General features: G+C 52.6%; 1 protein-coding gene across 6 annotated transcripts in view; it reads right to left on the minus strand.

The window, feature by feature from the left end:
- The window catches only part of LOC112670035 (high density lipoprotein binding protein), a 68,979-nt gene that overhangs the window by 20,865 nt on the left and 29,236 nt on the right, over nucleotides 1-18,878 (minus strand). For 3 of the 6 annotated variants that reach the window (XM_025463754.3, XM_025463758.3, XM_049100897.1), the window contains exons 2-9: nucleotides 11,858-11,922; nucleotides 10,239-10,351; nucleotides 8,526-8,683; nucleotides 7,254-7,469; nucleotides 1,891-2,097; nucleotides 1,589-1,804; nucleotides 1,065-1,271; nucleotides 788-895 (exon numbers count right to left, since the gene is read on the minus strand). In XM_025463754.3, the coding sequence (XP_025319539.1) occupies nucleotides 788-895; nucleotides 1,065-1,271; nucleotides 1,589-1,804; nucleotides 1,891-2,097; nucleotides 7,254-7,469; nucleotides 8,526-8,683; nucleotides 10,239-10,314 (1,188 nt within the window). In that variant the 5' untranslated portion in view covers nucleotides 10,315-10,351; nucleotides 11,858-11,922. Of the gene's footprint in view, nucleotides 1-787; nucleotides 896-1,064; nucleotides 1,272-1,588; nucleotides 1,805-1,890; nucleotides 2,098-7,253; nucleotides 7,470-8,525; nucleotides 8,684-10,238; nucleotides 10,352-11,857; nucleotides 11,923-16,313; nucleotides 16,409-18,878 lie in introns of those variants that run through there. The other 3 variants (XM_025463755.3, XM_049100899.1, XM_025463753.3) reach the window with 3 other exon arrangements.

The following is an 18,878-nucleotide window of genomic DNA, read 5'->3' on the forward strand; positions in this document are numbered from 1 at the left end:
TACAGTCTGAAGCGGGGCTCGATCCCATGACCCTGAGACCTGAGCTGAAATCAAAGGTCTGACCGGCAATCAACAAGTGGTTCATGAACCACTCAGGGGCCCCCTGGGGCCACTCTTCTTTGCTTGCAAAACAAATGAGACAAGGATCAGGGATGGAATTTTAATCTGCGTACAGCTAGCTGCCCAAAGGTGGTCCATGGGCCCTGTCCTCATTTATAACACACCAGGCAAGACAGTGACATGGGACAAGGGTGGTAGGGAGAGTGGCCCCATGAAGCCACTGCATGTGCGAGCACCAGGGCTCGGAGCCCAGGAAAGCGGAAGGACTAAGAAGTCACTTGGAAACCAAGTGTGAGTAGGAGGACAGTCCAGCGGACGTGTCCTCTGGCCAGCCATCCCACACATGTTCACTGGGAGCTGCAGTGGTTGCTGGAAAACTGGGAGGGCATCAAGGACGGAGGTGGAAAGCATCAAGAGGCCGTAACTCCAAGCTTCACACGAGCTGCGCACCCGTAACTAGCAGGAAGTTACCCTGCCCTAACAGACAATGGGGACGAGTGCTAGGGTAGTCACGAAACCCAACAACACACACAATCTCTGGTTAAAAAGGTTGAAAGAACGGCAGAGGTAGTTTTAGGAATTCATCTTCATCTTCCTCAGCCCACTGTGGAAACCGTGACACACACACACAACGTGCCACGCCCAGGCCACGCCCAGAACAGAAACCTCAGAAACGTGATGACAAAAGCAAGAAGGACTCAGCAACTAATTCCCGATGCCTCCTCACCTTGGGCATCTGCTGAGTGATTTTGGCCAGGTTCTGCCCTTTCTTGCCAATGATGAATCGGTGAAGCCAGGAAGGAGCAGAGACGGAGGACACTGTAAAACTGTTGGCCTAGGAAACGAGGAAGCAGAAGGTGGGGCTGTGCGGTCGCGGTTGTGTGCGTGTGTCCCCCAGAGCTGGGCCGCCCGCTAGGACCCCGAGGTGCGTGAGCGCTCCCAGAAGGGCAAGTAAGGAGTCCGGCCCTTCACGCAGAGCTGGGACCCACTCCTGGAGCAGTTACCTTGGCATAGACTTCAGTCAGGGCCTGCCCTAGCTTTTCAGGCTCGCCTCGCAGTATCACAGTCTCCGAGATGCTATCTGAGGGTGGGATCTCCACCGAAACTCCTGTTCTTTCCAGGATCTCCTGTAACGAATTGCCTTTGGGCCCGATGACATACTTGTGCTGGGATTTCTTCACCTCCACAGCGATGGTGGTGGTCTTCTTTTTCTAAGTAAGAGCACGATAAGGGCATTAGAGGGAAGGGCCCATGAGGACCAAAAGGGGAGGGAACAGGATGCAGAGCCCTCGACCGCACCTCTGAGCCCCACAAAGTGAAGAAGGGGAAGAGCTCATGTGCAGAAACTCCTCTGATCAAGAAGGACTGGGTTTCTCCTCCTAAGAATCACCTCAGAATTTAGTCATGCCCAGATGAAGATGGCAGCTTCCAAGAGGTGAAGACCCCTGAGTCCCCTCCATACCTCAAAGAATGAGGTTCAGACCCCACAGCCCGCCAGAGTGAGCTATGCTCTCTTCCCCATCGTTACCTTCTCCTCATAAATCTTCTTGATGCGAGCCACAGCCTGAGCCAACTGCTCCTTCTCTCCAGTGAAGACGATTTCTGTCCGGTTGACGCTGGGCGGGGGGATGTTGATGCGCGTCCCTGTCTCCTGCATGATCTCGCCAACCAGTCGGTTATAAGGCCCGGCGATGAAAGGGTGGAATGCCTTCTCCACCTCCAGCCTCTCGACAGCACGTTTGTCCTGGAAAGGACAGGCCACAAGCATGAGGGCACGGCTGTGGGGCTGAGGCCGGCACACACACACACCAAGCCCTCAGCTGGCCCCACCTGCTCAGCAGAGATGAGCAGGACCTCGTGGCGAGCTTTCTCGATGCCTTCTTTGGTGCCGGTGATCCGGATCTGATTGCTGGCGTCATCTGGGCGCGGGATCTGGATTTTGGTTGCAGTTTTCAGCTCCAGGTCTTGCAGCTTCTCTCCATTTTTGCCAATAACAAAGCGGTGGTGCTCTTTGGGAATGGCAACAGTCGCTGAGGCCTAAAACAGGTAAAGAACCAAAGATGGTAGCTGTCTTTGTAGGTTCTGAAAACATGTATTTCTCCACGACATTGTCTCTGGCTGAAAGGCTGTTCTTGCCTAGCCAACCTCAATCCATCCCTCAGAACAGTCTCAAGTTAAACATCATGTTCTTGGGGAAGCGTACCTTGACCCCCAGGCTAGAAAAGTTCAAGCGCGATACATTCAGATGGCCCCATGCGACCACCCTGAGCTTGTCGTAAGGATTTAGTGGTGATTATTTGTTCAACATCTTCTCAGCCCAGTAAGCCATCATGAGAACAGGAATATTCAAGAATGCGGTCTTGTTTTCCACTATGATGATTGCTAACACATCCTAGGACATGGCAGGAAAGCAGGTACATACTAATTTGTTTTTCGAGGCATAGGCTATTTTTTTTTTCCCAGAGGGAAGCCCGACATCCTGTAATAAACTCTTCTTCCTATCTCTTTCACAACCAGTTAAAATAGACAACTTATCTGAGGAGATACAATAGAAAGAATCCAAACCCTTAATCCAATGACAGTCCAATTGCTAGAAATCAAGTAACTTCCCAAAGTCACAGAGACTCCTAGTCTTCTTGACTGTGCAGAAAACAGCTGCCAAGAAGACTTAAAAAAAAAAAAAAAAAAAGGCAAAGTGTTAGCACTCCCAACACCGGTAGAGCAGAGACTCGCAGACCAGCCAGGAATACAAGCTTATAGCCGCCTACTTAACATTCAAAACGAAAACGTTAAATTGTGTCATGGAAGCGATATAGAAGGTTCTCACTTCCCAACTAGTGTAGGAAAACAGGCCACCAACTCAAACATACTGATCAAATGTTTACTTCAAAAATGGTTCAGTATTCAGAAATCAATTTACATAATTCATATTGTGACATGTGAGAAAAAAAACCAAGCGACCACCTTCACAAAATTTAAATCCATTCACGATTAAAAACGTGCAAGAAAATACAAATGTTATTTACTTAATGTGACACAACATGCACCCAGCGCAGCCTGTACTCAGAGCTGTGCTCAAGTGGAGCACCTGCTGAGGCCCGACCCCCACGGGAGCCGAGCTGAGGAAGCAGAGGAGGCCCAAGTATTACCGGATAAGGAAGAGAGCACGGGCCTGCACCCCCAGAAACCGACAACTTTCTAGAATTTTTGATGTCTGTAATGGGGAGAAGGAAATCAGAACCCAGCATCAACAGGTTTAACTCCTATTAACTATAACCAGTTAGCAGACGCAACGGGGAAGGATGGCCGTGCCCACGGATGCGGAGTGGGGGAGAGACAAAGCGACTGGACACGACCCAACAGAAAGGGTGGGATATGTGCATTAGAAACTACAAAACACTCCTTAAAAGATCTAATGCCATTCTGAGCAAAATGTAGATTATCAAGCTTGTGTGGCACAATGAAAAAGAGCAGGGCAGGAAAACCCTGGACTGTCGACGAGGGGTGGTGATAACTGTACTAGATAGAAATCCAAGACCATGACCATGAGGACAGAACACGAGTACAGAGGGGAAGGCCCCCGGGCTGGGACTGAAAATCCACACACACAACCAAGTTAATACGAAAATTTAGGACTTCAAAAAACCACACTCAAATCACTGGGGGAAAACTTTTATAACTGGTGTTGGCTACCTAACAGACATCTGGAGAAGATGAAAGTTGGTCTGCATGTTGCACTGCTCACAAGAAATCCGAAACTCAACCCCCTGCCCTTCCATGCACCAGAGAAAAGACTAGGTTTCTTACAACTCGGAAGTGAAACAAACTTTCCTAACAATAGCTCAAAAGAACAAAAGCGTAAGGACACGTAACTGCACTAGAATAAAAAGCCAAATAGCAAAACATACCCAAATCAAAAAACAAATGGTGAAGTGGGAAAGGTGGTTTGTAAGGCATGTAGGGTTTGAAGGCTCGACTACACCAAGCAAGGTGGACAACTCTAAAGTTGATAGATGAGGGCAAAGACAAGACACTGCAGAGACAACACGCACACAGCCCTCAGGTATTAATAAAGACACACTGAAGGACGCCTGGGGGGCTCAGTGGTTGAGCAGCTGCCTTCAGCTCAGGGCAGGATCCCAGGGTCCCCGAATCCAGTCCCGCATCGGGCTCCCCGCAGGGGGCCTGCGTCTCCCTCTGCCTGTGTCTCTGCATCTCTCTCTGTGTCTCTCAGGAATAAATAAATAAAAAAAGATACACTGAATTCTGCTCATCTGAAAAAAACAAATTAAAAGTATACTCTGCTACTTTTCAGAGTGACAAAAAAGCCCAAGCCTCTGCTGGGTGCAGCAGGGCTCTGGGGGAGGCTCTCGGGAACACAAACAATGCCCAGCACCTGAGGGACAGGGCTCGCAGCTCCTACAGAATAACAATACGCGCTTGTCCTCTGGCCCAGCCACCTCACTGCTAGGAAATGGATCTTGAGACACACTTCGTGAAACAGGAAATCCCATATGCACAAGGTTTTTATTGAGACACAGTTTGTAACAGGAAAGTTGGGAAGACACCCAAATGCCCATCAACAGGAATGCCTGAATAAATTACAACACACCCACAGAGCATCTCGCAGCTGTACAAAGAAAGGAGCAGAGCCACTATTTGCTGATATGTAGACACCTCCAGAAAATATGCGGGAAAAGACAAGGTGCAGAAGAGGGTTTACTATGACAAGTCGTCTTGTACTTCTATTTTCAAATCTGAAGGAGGGAAGGGGTCCATCAAAGACTAAGAACAGCCAGTCAGCAAGGGAGGGAGGGAGGGACAGGGTGCAGAGGCTGTGTCTGACTGAACCTTATTATACTACTCTGTGTACCAACCTTGACTACAGCTCAAGATGAGAGCACAAATTCCTTCAAGCGATTTTAAAGCCCTCTCATCTTTCATCTTCATTAGAACTACCAGGATGAACTCCTGCAACTTCCTACTAAAAAGGCGTGGAGTTCCTGGATGAACAGCTGCCATCAGATCTGTGGCCGCAGCTGGGCCGCTCGTCTCCAGGTTAGAGAGTAGGAAATGGTGGACGTGAACGGTCACCCCATAAAGCCGCAGGGTACCAACCTGAAGGTGTCCCACTGTCCAAAGATGATGCAATTTCACCTTAACGACTAATAAACACATCCAAAGTTCATAACGACAAGGAGAAGATTCCCGGATCCCTACTGGACATGCCAGAGCGCCAATGCAGCTTGAACACTGACTAAGCAGCTGGCAGAGGGAAGTTCTTCCCAAGGACACCAACTAACGCAGGTGGAGAGCGGGGGTAGCAAGCCACATCCACACGGTGATGAATTTAGGCTGTCATCAGCGGGACAGGATACAACTGCTATGCCAAAGAACGAATGGGAACTTTATTAATGGATGGATTTGCTGAAGACTCCCAAGTCTAGTGATCCATCTTGGAATCAACAGCAGCTACACAGGACCACCCACAAGTTTTCTTGCCACATAAGTAAGCTGAACGTGAAGGAAACCAAGCCCCTGCATCTAACCACCAGTTTACAGGAAACAGTGATGGAGAGTGGGACAAAGCAAACACTTGCTTATCCTGAAAAATCAAAGGCATCAAGAACAGGAGAAGAGGGCCGTACTGAGGAATGAACGAGCATGGCAGGCAGGCCTGGTTCAGGTGCCGGTTTCAACAAGTCAACTCAGAAAGACACCTGCAGATAATGAGAGAAGCCCATTAAATAGACACGGGTGAATGGACATATTCAGAAATTACTATTAGTTTTAATAAGTTAATAGCCTAGTAGATTACATTAAGAGGGGGGCACACTGAGTTATTTATAAGCAAATAATGTATCTGGGACTTGCTTTAAAGTAATGGGGGCGGGGGCACTGGTTCAGATCTCCGGGCTCAGTGCTCAATCACTAAATACTCAAATATTCACCAACCAGTAAACAGCCCAAGTCTGAGAGCTTACTACACACCAGCCACAAAGTGAAGCAATCGACACACATTTTCAATTGCCTACACTTAATGAGTTCATTCCTGAAGCTAGTGGGGGTTAGGGACTGACTGTTCCAGGGCCCAGCACGTCCAAGTGAGAGAGGCTGGGCAGCACAGGGCCAATCCCCTCCTCTGTGCCGAGTCCCCGGCCCCTGCCCCACGGCACATCATCTTCTAGCCACCACATTCTGGAGCCAGCTCCCCGATGAGCTCACAGACCATCAGGGTCAGGTGGAGAGGACCCCTATTTCTTCTCTCATTTTATAAAAGATTATAGTTTTAAGTAGTCTCTATACCCAACATTGGGCTCAAACTTACAAGCAAGATCGAGACTTACACTCTACTGACTGAGCCAGCCAGGAATCCATGGGCCTCCATATTTCTAAGTAAACCCATCTAAAGTTGTACCTGTCACAAGACTTTTTTAAAAATTTACTTATTTTAGAGAGAGCACACATAGGCAAGCACACACCGGGGGGACGGGCAGAGAGGATTCCAAGCAGGCTCTGCAACCCAGCACAGAACCCAATGTGGGGCTTGATCTTAGGACCCTGAGATCAAGACATGAGCTGAAACCAAGAGTTGGATGCTCAACTAACTGCGCCACCCAGGCACCCGTCCTAAGACGCTTTATTAAGATTCTGTGTTTACCCTGATCTTCAAGTGATGCCATGTATGGAGAAATACATCATAGGTTTACTTATTTATTACAACAGTTCCCCCAATAAATTCCGAGTAATGCTATCAAACTGCTAAGGACTATGGGAATTGGCTTAAAATACACACCTGAACTCGCACTCTCCCAACACAGGACCTGGAAATGTGTACGTAACACAGCAATATGCTGAGTCCTGAGCCGCGCCCTGGGAATGAGTGACCCACGGTGGCATCTTCACTATACCATCCAGCAAGCCTGGCTTCTCGGAGTGTCCCAACCTCTGGGACAAGCCTTAATCTTCCTGTACATTCACTCAAACAGCAAAATCAGTAGGTGTCCTCCTTCTGTCACTGATTTTGGGGCTTTCCAACTAAAAATGCTACGAGACTCCAAATGTTGCTGGCCTACCTCTGAACTCTGGACTTTCTGCCACAGCTTGTGACAAAGCCCGACCGTACCTGCTGCAGCCCGTGGTACAGGGGCTGGAGCACATCCGCTCAGGGGGATGAGGCTGGGGATACCCACCTGAGTCTGCAGCCTAGCGACAATGTCCTTCCGGGCTTTCATGACAGCGTCCAGCTTCCCTGACACCATGATAGAGAGGCCCTGGTCTTTGGCGAGAGACAGCTCCAGATGGGCACCGGTCCTCTGCATGATCTCTAGGCAGATTTTTGCTTGCTCACCTTCTCCAAATTGGTTCATGTCCTTGTATTTTCTCTCTTCCAGGGGTACATGGAACACCTACTCAGGAAAGGTCAGAAAGGGAAGGTAAAGAGATCAAGAGCTGGGAGGGCGTGTAAATGTTTAGGCATTTCATTCACTCCCAAGTATCTCCACCTCCTCCCCGTCCACACTCCAAGGCCAGAGCAGCAGGGGTGGAGGCCCACGCAGAGAGTGCCTGAGGGTAAGGGAGCTGGCACTGCAGGGAAGAGAAGTACTCTCACAAATGGACACAATGGACAGTGAGGAAGAGCGGCAGAGGACACCCTCAGGGGGTGGGGAAAACAGCTGGGAGACGGGAGACCCAAGACCACCGAGAAGAGCAAAATGGTGAGGGCAATGGAAAAGGGTAGGCAGGGGAGCAGCGTGAGCATGGTGGGGTGCAATCCAAGCGGAGAAGGTGACAAAGGGCTCAAGCCGAAGGGTACAGGCTGACTGATGACTCAGCTTTGCCCTAGCTGCTCCTCAAGGGAGGCAGATGCAGGAGGAACCAAAATGATCCTGGCCTTGGGCCTGAACCCCTCAGTAGAACATAGTGCAGTTAACAGAGAGGAAGACTGGGGAGACATCAGTCCCATCTCAGAGAGCCTGAAAGGTGCCAAGTTCCAGAATGCAACTGGTTGCGGGGGCTCAGGGAAGGGGACTCCTCAGCACATGGGTGGTGGGTAATTAGCACCCACGACCCAACACGAGGTCAGAGAGAAGTGCTATGTCTGCCGATACCCCACATTAAGGCAGCACAGGGATAGACTTGTGAGAGGAAAGAAGCCAAGAAAAGATAACTCGCTTTGACACGGTGGGACAGAAGGCAGAGAAGACAAGTTCTTGTGGGGCTGGTGAGGTGGCAGGCCGCTTGCAGCAGGCTGAAGAACCTTCTGAGTGCTGGGGCTACACAGGTGGGCATGACGACAGGCTCCCCAGGAACGGGGCTGGGGGGAAGCAGGGGGGCTGATTCACTCTGACAGCCTCTTCCCCTTACACGCCCAAAGCACGCTCACGGTGGTGCATTCAAAAACCATTCTCTCAGGTGCTACCACTTCCTACTTGGGAGAAACAGGTAAAGAATGGAGTTTCTACCTGAGTGATGACGGAAGCTTTGATGGGCCGGATCTTGTTACTCCAGGCGCCAGCAGGCTCCTGGGCGTTCTCCAAGCAAGCTGATTTCTCTGGGAGCGGAGGAAAGGCATCTTTGTAGGTTGGAGGGTCGCTCTCCTCTTCCGAATTTAAAGTAGCAACTGGACCGGCCAACATAGATTAAAAGGAAGCACAGTGCTTTCAACATTAGACCAAAAAAAGATTTGGTAAGTTTTAACGTCAAAACAACGTTAACTGTTTGAGTGACAACTGTTTGAGCACCCCACCACCCCCGCCTACCCAATCTCTTCCTTGAAGTGATGGGCAAGAGCCCCAGGAGGTCACCAGGCCCAGCACCCTCGGGTGCCGCATATGGCCTGAGAGGCAGCCTCTGACCTACTGGCAAGTACCCTGCCCTTGCATGTAGCCTCTGCTGAGTGGTCAGCTCAGACACCGGGTGCCCTGCTCCCCCCTGAATGGGGTGAGCCCCTTGAAAACAGGCCTTGCCACAAAGAATTTAAGCCCGAGTCTTCTGATCCTGTGCTTAAAAAAAAAAAAAAAATCACAGCTATGACAATGTTTGGCACATAACCAGCCCTTAAATTTGCAGAATAAAATAATGTTGTTGCTCAGCACTGCCTGTCAGAACTGCCTCTGAGCCCGACTCCAGCCGTTTCCCACTGTAGTATACAGCACTGGAAATCACCCTTTTGGGAGCTGCCATCCCTAGCCACCTCGCTCCAATCCTCAGGAGCAACAAGCCTTGTGGAAACCAGGCCCCCAGAGCATTAATTGCTTCCATTCCCCACAGCGCCCTAATCATTCACGTTCTTGTCCCATTAACCACAGCTCCGTGAAAACAGGAGCGTGACTGTTTTGGATCACCCCAAATGCCCTGGCAATGGCAGGGCCCAATCAAAACCATTCTGAATGGATGTGCCCACAGTGCAGGGAGATGACCTTTGGAATCAGACAGGCCTACGTCCAAGTCTGGGTTCACCACTTCTGGCCACATGGCTGTGCTATCCCGGGACACCAATCAAGACATGGCGCGGACAGGCAGCTGGAACCTGTCAATGCCTTGCTTCCCTCATCTGAAATGCAGACCCTACAGGGTCTTGGATTAAGTACAAGGATTCAGCCCGGCAGGCACTGCACTGTTTGGGTCTCCACTGTCCCTAGAAACAAGCACTTAAAGCACACAGCCAGTGTCAATGGTGTCAGAGTGAATTTTTAGTTTTAATTAAACTTAAGAACTGATAGTCGACTCAGTTAATCTACTCTTCCTCCTGAAAATTTCATCATCTACACACAGTTGAATGATTACAGATAAGAATTGAGCATTCGAATCAAGTTATCCTGTTTTTGTAAATACATACCAGATTTTGAAGGATTCAACACCACTGGGGAACAGCAATTTTGCAAAAGAATCTCATTTTGATTACCAAGGATCAAAATCACTGGCTTTCCAGAAAGTAGTCCACACATCCAATCTTTCTGTGTCCAGAAATATCTGTCGCTCCTGCCCAATTCCACCCTGCACGCAGGGGCAGTGCCGGGCTGGCAGTGCAACACAGAGCAGGTAAGAAGCAGGAGCCTAGGCTCTACCCCACGGCTACAGTCCCAGAAGGCACTTCTAAGAGGCCATAAGGTTTGACAAAGATTTGGAAAGAGTAGTGTCTCAAAGTGAGAAGACGAGCACAAAAGGGCGGTCACCTTTGATCTGTTGCGGAACCAGCCCACTTCGGTGTTCAGCAAAGCTCTCTTGGGTCAAAACTGCAACGGAGCTCATGGTGGATCTCGCGCCTACACACAATCCGGGTGAGCCACTGAAGCAGGAGGGAGTGAGTCAGAGAGAAGACAGTCAAGGTACAGCCAAACTGTTAGGCTTAGGATTTTAGCCAAGGTTTTAATTCAGTTTCATCAGCAAACCACATCATTTTCCTTACAACCCCTGATGTAAAATAGCACCCTAACTTTCACCAAATGATGAAAGGAAGGAAAATTCAAGTGAAGTTCCCCTCAAAAGTTATCCTCTAAGTGAGGAGCCAGAGGCTCCAGCTGAGAACTCCAGTCCCACGATGTCCAGGGGCTGCAGAGACGGCCTGCAGATCAACATCTGGATGGTTCTCCTAACAGCTATCTCAGTTATTTTGTTAATTTGTTCATCCACATGCCTCCTGATGCTTATAAAATCCATCACGTGACAGTTGCTACAAGGAGCCATCAGATGGCCCCTGCAAGGACGGCGGGCACCGTGGCCACGGTCAGCCAGGCCCAGCACACCGCAGCCGGCCTGGCGATGCTGCTGCTGGTGAGATCCTTCCTTCGGTGCTCCGTGGCAACAATGTAACGGCAAGAAGCAGGGTGGTTAAGTGCCTCTGACTTGTGCTGGCTGGTTATTCTCTGATGTCCTAGCTCTCAGGGGCCAGAGGGGACTCAGGGCAGCTGGAACCAACCCAAGGGCAGAGTTCCTCAGTTCAGGGAAGGAACCAAGCAGTGTGTGCCTCCAGATCCCACTCCTGGGTGCCAGGTACTCAGGGGGGACTGTGGGCTCTGAAAGCCACAGCCCCTTATCTGAAAAAGGGGCTCATTCAGCTTTGAGGCAGGGGTGTTCGCTTCCTCCCTTCACCTTCCTTTAGGTGAGCTCCATGCGACTGTGATGACAAGAACCCACTCTTTCCACACCATTCTGCACCAAAGTGTCTTTTTCTACCACCATGGCAAAAAAGTATTAAGAGAGCCAAGTGATGGAATAAAGGGGAGTTTTTGCATAATTTTCACAGCTCTGGGAGACTTCTTCCCAAGTTCAAGAAAATTAAGCTCTGCATTCCTCAAGAGAAGGAGGATCCAAATTCAAATAATCATGAACAAACATTATTCACATTTCAGGAAAAAAAAAAAAAAGGCTTGGGGGCGCCTGGGTGGCTCAGTCCGTTAAGCATCGCCTTCGGCTCAGGGCATGATCTCGGGGTCTTGGGATTGAGCCAAGGGTTGGGCTCCCTGCTCAGCGAGCAGTCTGCTTCTCCCTCTCCCCACCCCAAATTGTGCTGTCTCTCTCTCTCTCTCTCATAAATAAGTAAACAAATAATTAAAATCTTAAAAAAAGAAAAAAAAGAAAGAAAAGGTTTAAAAATAGGTAGAAACCAGAGGACACATGTGAAGGGCTTCTCTTGGGAGGTGTAGTTACAGCAAGTCTTTCTGAGCCACTAGAAACTTAATAAAACATAAGGAAAGAAAGAAAGAAAGAAAGAAAGAAAAAAAAAACCATAAGGAAAGAAGGCACACATGCGGCCCAGGGATGGGAAGCCTTCCGAAGGAGCAGTCACACTTACCAGCAAAACGGTCAGTAGCCAGAGAGTCCGTCCTCAGGCGGTGAGTGCCAGCCTGCCAGGTTGTGCTGGTGTGGGACAGGAAGGGGGCGGCAAGAAGACAAGGAGACCAAAGTTACTTATCTGCATTCTGGAACCCAGACCCTTTCTTTCACATCCCAACCAGAAGAGGGCAAAACATCATCTACTGCTTTGCTTACCAACACTAACATTTAGACAAGTTCCTTGGGAAAAAAAGGGAAGCTCTGCCCCTGGGCTATTAGCGTCAAACAAAACCTAGTATATACAGTAAAATCTAAAGCTTCCACAACTTTTAGAGGGCAACTTTCCCCTGGACTCGAGGGAGTGACATCGTAATGCCAAAACTTTTCAATTTAACCATTCTGAAGTAAAATCCTTATAAAACTGGTGGCTTGCTTTCCTGCATGGTTGAGTAATTTCTCCTGCACTCCTCTTAATCTCTGACTGCTGAGCCAGAAGCAGCAGACCCTGTGACCTTGTGCTATGACACAGAACAGTACGTGGACCTTTGGGGTCCTGAGCTCTTGATGGTGACGGAGATCCACCATCTTTATGAGCTCGCTGTGTGTTTTGTAGTTACTTTGTTCTCACTGTCATCCTGTAAAAGGCCTTCGGTCCCTTCTAATTCACCGGGATTTAGAAACCAGGCCATAAAATAGCAGGGTTGGAAGGAACCTTCAAAGGCCTGCTGAGGAAGACCAAGAAGTTCTCTGTGAAGTAAGAGGGTGTAGGTCATCTTGCCTTGGGGACTCTGGGATAGTGAGGCTTCCAGGTCGGTGACCTGCCACTTTACACAGAACACCACACACACTCAGTCAAGTGCAATGAGGTAGGTGTCATGTTGGGGACTCAACAGTAATCCTATCTCCCACCTAAATGGAGAGTAACATCCCAAATCCTTGCCCATAATACGACTATTTCAGGAGCTAGGAGGACAGTTCATGGTCGTCAGGGATGTACCAGCAGACTCCAGATGTAAAAGGGTCTCATTGTCCAGCAACATTTTAGGACTTAAAAAAAAAAAAAACTCTCTAAATGCAGGGTTTCAGCCACATGGGCCAGAGCCTGTCTGGGGCTCCAAGTCCCACCAGACACTCGTATGTAGCAAGACAGAGGGAGAAAAGTGGAAGCAAACTGACCCAGATAGTTTTGAGAATCTGTCTTCAATAACTTGTAACCCACAAGATCTAAAGATTAAGACTTTTCCATTAAATCACATTATCAAAGTAGCACATCCACACGTAGATTCTGACCGGGTGTAAAAGGTGAGAACTCCCTGGAATTCCGAGGGTCTGACTAGTGCACACTTGGCCAGCCTAGGCATGAGATGGAGGTGTTCTAGGTCAAAGTGCCAACAGTGAAGCCAGGATCCAAGCGTCTACCCTGCCCTCCTCACTCAGAACTCCTACTTGGGCTGCACCTGCTCTTTTACCTACCGACCTTGCATTTCCACAGCCTCCCACTCCAGGTCATGCCACGTCACCTCCTAAAACCCACAGACATCCACCCCCCTAATAACCCAGGTTCCCCACGAGGACTATGTTCACACCCTCTTCTCTGGGCTCCCACGGACCAGCCCTCCTGCCTTCCTAGACAGGACATATCTTCAGTGCCCAGTGACAGCCATTCAATAAACGTGGCCAAGTGTGATCACTGTCTGCGTCCCTCCAGCTAGAGGTCTGTGACGAGCAATTCCCACTGTGCACCTACTGTCACACGAGATGGGACAAATTCCTGAAGGTCTGAGGTAGCTCATGCACCTTTCAGAAGTCAATTCCAGCTTGATCTCAAGCTGCTCAAGGAAGGATCACCGACCCAGCTGAACCTACCAATGTGTTGGAGAGAGTCTGTCCCAGAATCTCTAACACCCCCACGTGTGCACAGACCCTTGGGCAGCAAGAGGACAGAGTGGATCTCCAAAAAAAAAAAAAAAAAAAAAAAAAAATCGAGACTTGTTTGACAGGATACACTGGGTCTCTAGTCCTCAGATTTCCAGCGGCAGTAAATGAATAGATTGCAAGGAGCAGCAGAGTTAACATCTGGGGCTCTGATATCATCAAACAAGGTTTCTTTTTTTCTTATAAACTTCTCAAAAAAGCCCATTTTTTTTTAGAACTCGCTTTAAGCACAGACCTTATGATCCATATGTAAATACAGACCTCCCTCCACGTGAGGCTCCGGGGTGAGATTTTATAAAAGGCCAATCTTGGTCCTCCTAACATGCTCAGCATGACTGTCTACCTGCCTCAACCTCAACAAAGCAGCACTAAGAAACCGAACCCACAGCTCTCTGCCCACCCAAACGTGCTCCCCACCAGCACTCCACCCTCCCAGACAACACCCAGCAAGACGACTCCCACTTCACTGAGGCCTTGGGCGACCTCGCCAGTGATCACTGCTATCTAAAGTTCTGAGGACACCTTACACAGGCCCCATTATCAAGGAATAGAGGCCAAACACAGGCTATCACAGCCCCTCCCTGAATCTAATAACGCCGCTCAAATCGGGCTTGAAAGGGACCCGAGGCAAGGCTCTACTGCAGTCTGTGAGCACCAGCAGACCAGAGCTGCGTGGTCTTCCAGGGGCGCCCTGCTCCGCTTCTACATACACAGCTGTCACAGCGGTCTGCCTCCTGCAGTGCCAAGACCTGCAACTTCTCCTCGCTGTTGCCGTGGAGAACAAGTCCATTTTTTTCTACGAGACCACCTCAGACACGTGGAGCCCTTTCTCCTCCAGCTCTTCCCAGGACCGCTCCAGTTCTGCCTTTGTGTGGCTTGCTCTCAACCAGTTTGTGCAGGAAGCATTTGGATCCACTTGCTCAACACCAATCTCACAATCCTCTCACGCTAGACTTTGCCGTTAGTTTGCAGAGTGTGAAAGTCCAGGTGTGTGTGTGTGTGGGGGGGGGGGGGGCAACATCTCAGAACAGAACTAGACCCAAAGGAAAGAGGATGGACAGGACCAGAGACTGCCCTCTCCCACCCCGGGGAACCATCTAGCATGCCTGACCACCACTGGGAGAAATGTCACGTCCCAGCGACTGTGGACCACGACAGAAACCTGGTCCCCACACAAACCACAGGGAAACCCGTACACGAAGAATTTTAACTTCTCTGCAAAAAGGAAAAGTCTCTGCAAGCAGTTAACAGTGCCGGGAGAACTTTATCTGGGCCCTGGGCCCTGGGCAGGACTGAGCAACAGGGTACCCGGCGCCTCCAGTGGAGACCAGCACTTCTCTTTTGTCTGCAAACTACAGCTACTTGCTTTCACCCCTACAGTCGTCCTGCAGAACTTTCCCCCACATCCCTGCCAAGACCCACGCGTGATCGGGAGCCCGAGTTCGCGCCGCGGCCGTGTGAGCCAGGCCCCGGGGCCAGGTGAGCCTGTGCTGGCGGCCGCCCCCGCCCCGCCCCGCCCCGGCCCGGCCCGGCCAGGAGGAGCTCCCGCAGATGCCACCTCAGCAGGCAGCCCGGGCCGCGGGGTGAGCCAGGTGCCCCCTCCGGTCCCGGTCCCGTCCCCGTCGTCCCCGTCCCCTTCCCGTCCCCGGCCCCGGCCCCGTCCCCGGCCCCGGCCCCGGCCCGCAGGCGGCAGGCGCTCCCGCAGATGCCACCTCAGCAGGCCCTCCCACAGGCCACGGAGCCCGCGGGCGGGGACAGGCTTAAAGGGGCAGCGGCGCGCGGCCTCCCCGCCGTTCGTCCAAATTCGGTATTTTTCCGTAATGTGTTTGTCGTGCGCGGACCTGGGGTGCGTCCAAGTCGGCCGCGGCCCCCGGCACAGCAGGCGCCCCGGGCCGGGCGGCGGGCAGGGGCAGCAGGTGGAGGTGCGGCGGGCCCGCGCCCCGGCCCGACCCGACCCGCCCGGCCCTGCCCGCCCCCGCCCGCCCCCCGCCCGCTCTCCCCGCCGGACGCCCACGTCAGCGCCCGAGCCGAGCCCCAGGTCGGCCGCCCCTCCCCCGCGCGCGCCGCCGGGCCGGGGCAGCCGGGGGCTGGGGGAGCGGGGAGCGGGGCCTGGGGCTGGGGAGCGGGGGCTGGGCTGGGGAGCGGGGGCTGGGGCTCGGGGGGCGCCGCGGGGCGGAGGGGGGCGGCGGGGAGGGCGCCCGGAGCCGCGGACTCGGGAAAGTTTCTCACTCTCCCGGCCGGCGCCGCGGCCCATGCGCACTGGGACACGTAGCCCGGGCCGGGTCCGGGTCCGGGCCGGGCGGGTGGGGGTGGAGAGGGGAGGGGAGGGGAGGGGAGGGGGCGCTCGGGAGGGGGAGGGGAGGGGGCCGCGTGGGGGAGGGGAGGGAGGGGGAGGAGGAGGAGGAGGGAGGAAGGGGAGGGGGCAGCGGCCACGTCCCCTCCCCCGCCGGGCTCCACGTCGGCAGCCCCGCCCCGCCCGCGCCCCAACCCCCGCCCCCGCCCCGCGGCCCCGCTCACTCCCCGCTCACTCCCGCGCTCACTCGCCGGGGTCGGGGGTCTCCGCCCGCTCGCCGGCCGCCGGGAGAAGCCGGGCCGCGCTCCGAGGCCGGCGCCCGGGCCCCCGCGGCTATATAGGGCGGCGGCTCCAATCCCGCCGAGACACGTCAGGCGGCGGCCGCCCCGCCCCGCGCCGAGGCCCCGCCCCGCGCCGAGGCCCCGCCCCCGCGGCCCCGCCCCGCCCCCCGCGGGGTCCCCACTCGCCGCGCAGGGCCCGCACCCCGGGCCGGGAGAGCCCCAGAGCCCCGGGCGGGGGAGGGGGCAGGGGACGCGCACCCCCACCGCACCCCCAGCGCACCCCGGGCCGGACAGCCCACCCCTGAGGGACCGAGACCGCGGAGGACGACACCAAGGCGCCCCGCGGCCCCCTCCCCACGCACAGCTCCCCAGGACGCCGCGGGCTGGCTGCAGCCTGACCCAGGGCCCGAAGTTCAGAGCACCTTCCTCCCCCTCCTCCCCTGTGGTTCCCAGCCTTGGGGCCCTCCTCCGCTCCCTGGCGTCCAGGTGACTCCCCTTCAAAAAGGGGCCACCCTTGCCCGTCAAGAGGGCATGACTTCCGCAGGAAGGGAAGAGCAGGGGCGCCTACTGCGTGTCCCACCATAGAGCCAGCAGGAGAGGGAAGCCCTGCCCTCGGGGGCTCGGGCCCTAGAGCAGGACAGTGGCTCACCAGGTGTGCATCCCTGCATAATCGATCGCTGCCCTGTTTCATTTTTAAATCAAGGGTCGGGGGATCCCTGAGTGGCTCAGCGGTTTGGCGCCTGCCTTTGGCCCAGGGCATGATCCTGGGGTCCTGGAATCCAGGCCCACATCGGGTTTCTGGCATGGAGCCTGCTTCTCCCTCCTCCTGTGTCTCTGCCTCTCTCTCTATCATAAATAAATAAATCTTAAAAAATAAACCAAGGGTCCAGAGCCCCCACAGGATCCTGCATGAGTGAGGGTGGTGCACAGCCTGGGCCACAGAGGGTAAGCGGCAGGGACCATGGCAACAGCAGGCAGGAAGGCCTGAGCCTTGTCAGCACCACCTGTAGTCCTACAGTGGTACTTGGGATGGGAGGATGATGGGGAGTTTGAAGGGGCAGAAGGCAGGACCAGATGTACTTTCCTCAGGGGAACACAAAGTATGTGGGGGAGGGGAAGAGGTTGGGCCGCTGCAACCATTCAGTCTGAAGAGGACGCCAGCTTTCCGGTGGGGCTGGCGATCAACCAGGTGGCCAGATTTGGAAGTAGCACCAAGAGGTCCCCATAAGTGGAGGCAGAGCATGACAAGAGCTAAGAATGGCAGGGAGGTTCTTGGCTGCCCACACCAAGATTGGGAGTCTGAAGATGACCTGCAGGAAAGGGCACAGAGTGTGACAAGAGATGCCCATGGGATGGCCAAGTGCGGGTGTCAAGAAGGCAACTCTATATGCGAGCTGAAGGCCAGGGGAGAAGCTCAGCTCAGCCCACAGGAAACCCTCAGGAGATCACTGGGGGAGAGAAATCCATGGAAAGCAGTCAAAAATCCATCCCTTCCAGCCAAGGACATCATTGTTGAAGCAGTGCCATTATTTCCCTAGGATGGGACCCCGACAGGTAGCATATCCTTAGACTTGGAAGCACCAAGCTCTCTAGCCTCCCCTACTAGGTTATTAGTATTTGTAGTTACTCCGTCCATCCGTGGGGACTAAGTAACCAGCAACTCAGACGAGTGTTTTGTTTTTGAAGTCTCAGTACCATGTGTGTGGCTGGGGGTGGGGGGGTAAAGAGCGAGGAAGAAGGGAGGGATTCTCCAACAGTTGGCGGGTTGACTGTCGAGGAACTTCCAATAGAGCTTGGAAGTCACCCCAGTCAGAGGCTCGCACAGAAGGCCTTAAAAGACGGTAAAAGACATACAGTTAACAAAAGATATTGTAAAATCAGATGCTGAGTTTGTGCTACAAACCATCCCAGGATGCTTCTCTGTGTTTCATCCCAACAAGCTTCAGTGCATTGAAACTACTAGTTTGTAGAGGCAGATTTTCAGAGGCCTAAGTCCAGCAGCAACAGTCACAACAGATAATGTGTGAACCCCCTATGGCTACCTCAAAAAGTGAACATCAGTCTGTGACATTTGGGTTTTCAGCCCTCGAGTGGACAGGGGAGAAGATGTGGGCCTGCGCAGGTTAGAACAGAATCCCCCGGCCCCTTAGAACCATGACCCTCAATAGGACTAACTCTCAATAGAAGGTAGGCTATTTCATTGACGGGAGGGGGGGGACAACAAGCCCACCAGCCTAGAGACTTTCCAATCAGCTTGTACTAGGTGGTGAGAACTCTTCTTGAGCACTAGCAACCATGAACAAACACTCAATAAAGGTTCAGGGCTCAATCCTTACAACCCCATTTTCCCAAGATGCCCTAGCCCGAATCTACAAATTACCAAAACAGAGATAAACCCCACTCAGCAGAAAACAAACGTCGTCACACCAGGCTACAAATGATATCCACAAATCTACCCACACTGTAGGGAGGCTGAAGTCCAAAATTCAAAAAAGAAGACTGAAATTGGATTTGACTCAAGAACTTTAGAT

This window comes from Canis lupus, chromosome 25 (assembly GCF_003254725.2).
Source record: "Canis lupus dingo isolate Sandy chromosome 25, ASM325472v2, whole genome shotgun sequence".
In the NCBI taxonomy this organism is placed as follows: domain Eukaryota; kingdom Metazoa; phylum Chordata; class Mammalia; order Carnivora; family Canidae; genus Canis; species Canis lupus.